Source organism: Sorex fumeus, unplaced genomic scaffold, assembly GCF_029834395.1.
Source record: "Sorex fumeus unplaced genomic scaffold, SorFum_2.1 ptg000042l, whole genome shotgun sequence".
NCBI classification, from domain to species: Eukaryota; Metazoa; Chordata; class Mammalia; order Eulipotyphla; family Soricidae; genus Sorex; species Sorex fumeus.
Genome location: NW_026606099.1, coordinates 2,139,814 through 2,141,757, shown reverse-complemented (window position 1 = coordinate 2,141,757; position 1,944 = coordinate 2,139,814). Strand labels below are relative to the sequence as shown.

General features: G+C 33.6%; 1 protein-coding gene across 1 annotated transcript; it reads right to left on the bottom strand.

The window, feature by feature from the left end:
- Nucleotides 1–532: 532 nt before the first annotated feature.
- LOC130029249 (olfactory receptor 6C2-like) lies at nucleotides 533–1,471 on the bottom strand. The gene has a single exon (XM_056120171.1). The coding sequence runs from the start codon at nucleotides 1,469–1,471 to the stop codon at nucleotides 533–535; it is 939 nt and encodes a 312-aa protein (XP_055976146.1).
- Nucleotides 1,472–1,944: the final 473 nt, after the last annotated feature.

Below are 1,944 nucleotides of genomic sequence, written 5' to 3'. Positions count from 1 at the left end.
GTGACCCAAGAAGCAAAAAAAAAATAAAAGAGTCAGGAACAGACCAAAAAAAAGAAAGATTGAAATTATTGAAATTATAGCAAATAATTTTTATTCACAATGCTATAAAAATCAGAATCTGATCATATAAAGAAAAGTAGAATATGTGAAAACTAAAGAGCAAGCTTCTCAACAATAAATTAAATTAGTAGAGGCAAGCTTCTCAACAACAATTAAATTAGTAGAGACAAATTAAAACACATTATCATAATCATTTGAATGCAATATAAATATATTAAAATGATGATCAGACAAAAAGAAATTTTAAAAAATAAACCAGTGTACACTATCAAAAGAACTCAGTTTACTTGATGGGTGAAAGGTAACAATGAGAAACAAAGGCAGGGGATGTATAAAAGAAAAATTAGTAGAATTTTTTAAATAGTTTGTATAAATATAACATGACATGTATCTGAAATGCATGATAAAACTACTAAAAGTAGAGACAAGATAAAACAGAAATAGAAAGAAATATGCTTTTTTCAACATCCCCTTAGTTCTTTGAGAGAAATATAATTCTTTTGACTAAGTCATGAAAGGCTTGTTTCACTTGCTTGTTCCTCAGAGTATAAATAAATGGGTTTAACATGGGGGAAATGGAAGTTGTGAGTATTGATACCCCTTTATTAATAGTCATTTCATTTTTTGCTGAAGGTTTAATGTAGATAAAGATGCAACTGCCATAAGTGATGGAAACCACAATCATGTGGGAAGAACAGGTGGAAAAAGCTTTTGTCCGTTGCTGAGCAGAGGGGAATCTTAGAATTGTTTTGATGATATACAAGTAGGACAAAAACACACATATAAGAGTTGCAATGAAAATTAGTACAGAACAGCCAATGACCATCTGCTCTAAGAGCCATGTGTTTGAGCATGAGATTTTCAGAATTGGATTAGCGTCACAGGCAAAGTGATCAATGGCATTTGAGTCACAAAATTCTAGACCCAGTCCCAAGAAAATTGGTGGCAAAATAATCAACAGCGTGGTCACCCAGCAGGAGAAGATAAGCCTTTTGCACACCCTGTGGTTCATGATGATCATGTAATGCAGGGGTTTGCAGATGGCTACATAGCGATCATAAGACATAGTGGCTAAGAGAAAAAATTCTGTTACTCCGAAAACATCTGTAAAAAATAGTTGGCATGCACATGCATTATAGCTAATGGTCCTGTCGCCTGTCGTTAGACTGTACAAGAATCTAGGAATGCAGGCAGAAGTGAATGAAATTTCTAAAAAGGAAAAATTTTGGAGGAAAAGATACATCGCAGTTTTAAGATGAGAATCCACTAACGTGAGAATGATAATGGTCAAGTTTCCAATAGCACTCAGCATGTAGGTGATGAGTAAAAATACAAAAATTAAAATCTTCAACTGAGGGTCATCTGTCAATCCCAGGAGGATAAAGCTGGTTATTGATGTATAGTTTCTCATTCCTGGTTCCTATCTTATTCCAGTTTGCCTATAAAATGAAAAGAAATAAAGTCTGAAAAGTTGATAAAATGTTTAATAGTACTTGTTTAGAAAAGGATAGACTATCAAGGATATTGTCTTGCTTATAATGTATATTGATTCTATTTGAAAATGAATGTTTAAATCTTCATGCTCCTAAGTCTGTTTAAATATCATTTGGTAGATTAAAATATGACTTTCAAATAACTGTAACAAAATGTGTCAATGTATCCACTTTAGATGGTGGTAAAGTATGCATGCACAGTCATACATAAATACACACTCATATACATCAAAAATGAAACTTAAAATATACTTAGATTCCAGTCCACCAATATTTTCTTTTCCTCATTTAAATGGGCTGAAGCGATAGCACAGCAGATAGGGCGTTTGCCTTGCACGCAGCCAACATGGCCAACCCGAGTTCCATTCCTCGACCCTCTTGGAGAGCCCGG

Excerpts from the sequence above, each read along its gene's own strand:
- LOC130029249 (XM_056120171.1), bottom strand. The coding sequence starts at position 1,471 with ATGAGAAACTATACATCAATAACCAGCTTTATCCTCCTGGGATTGACA.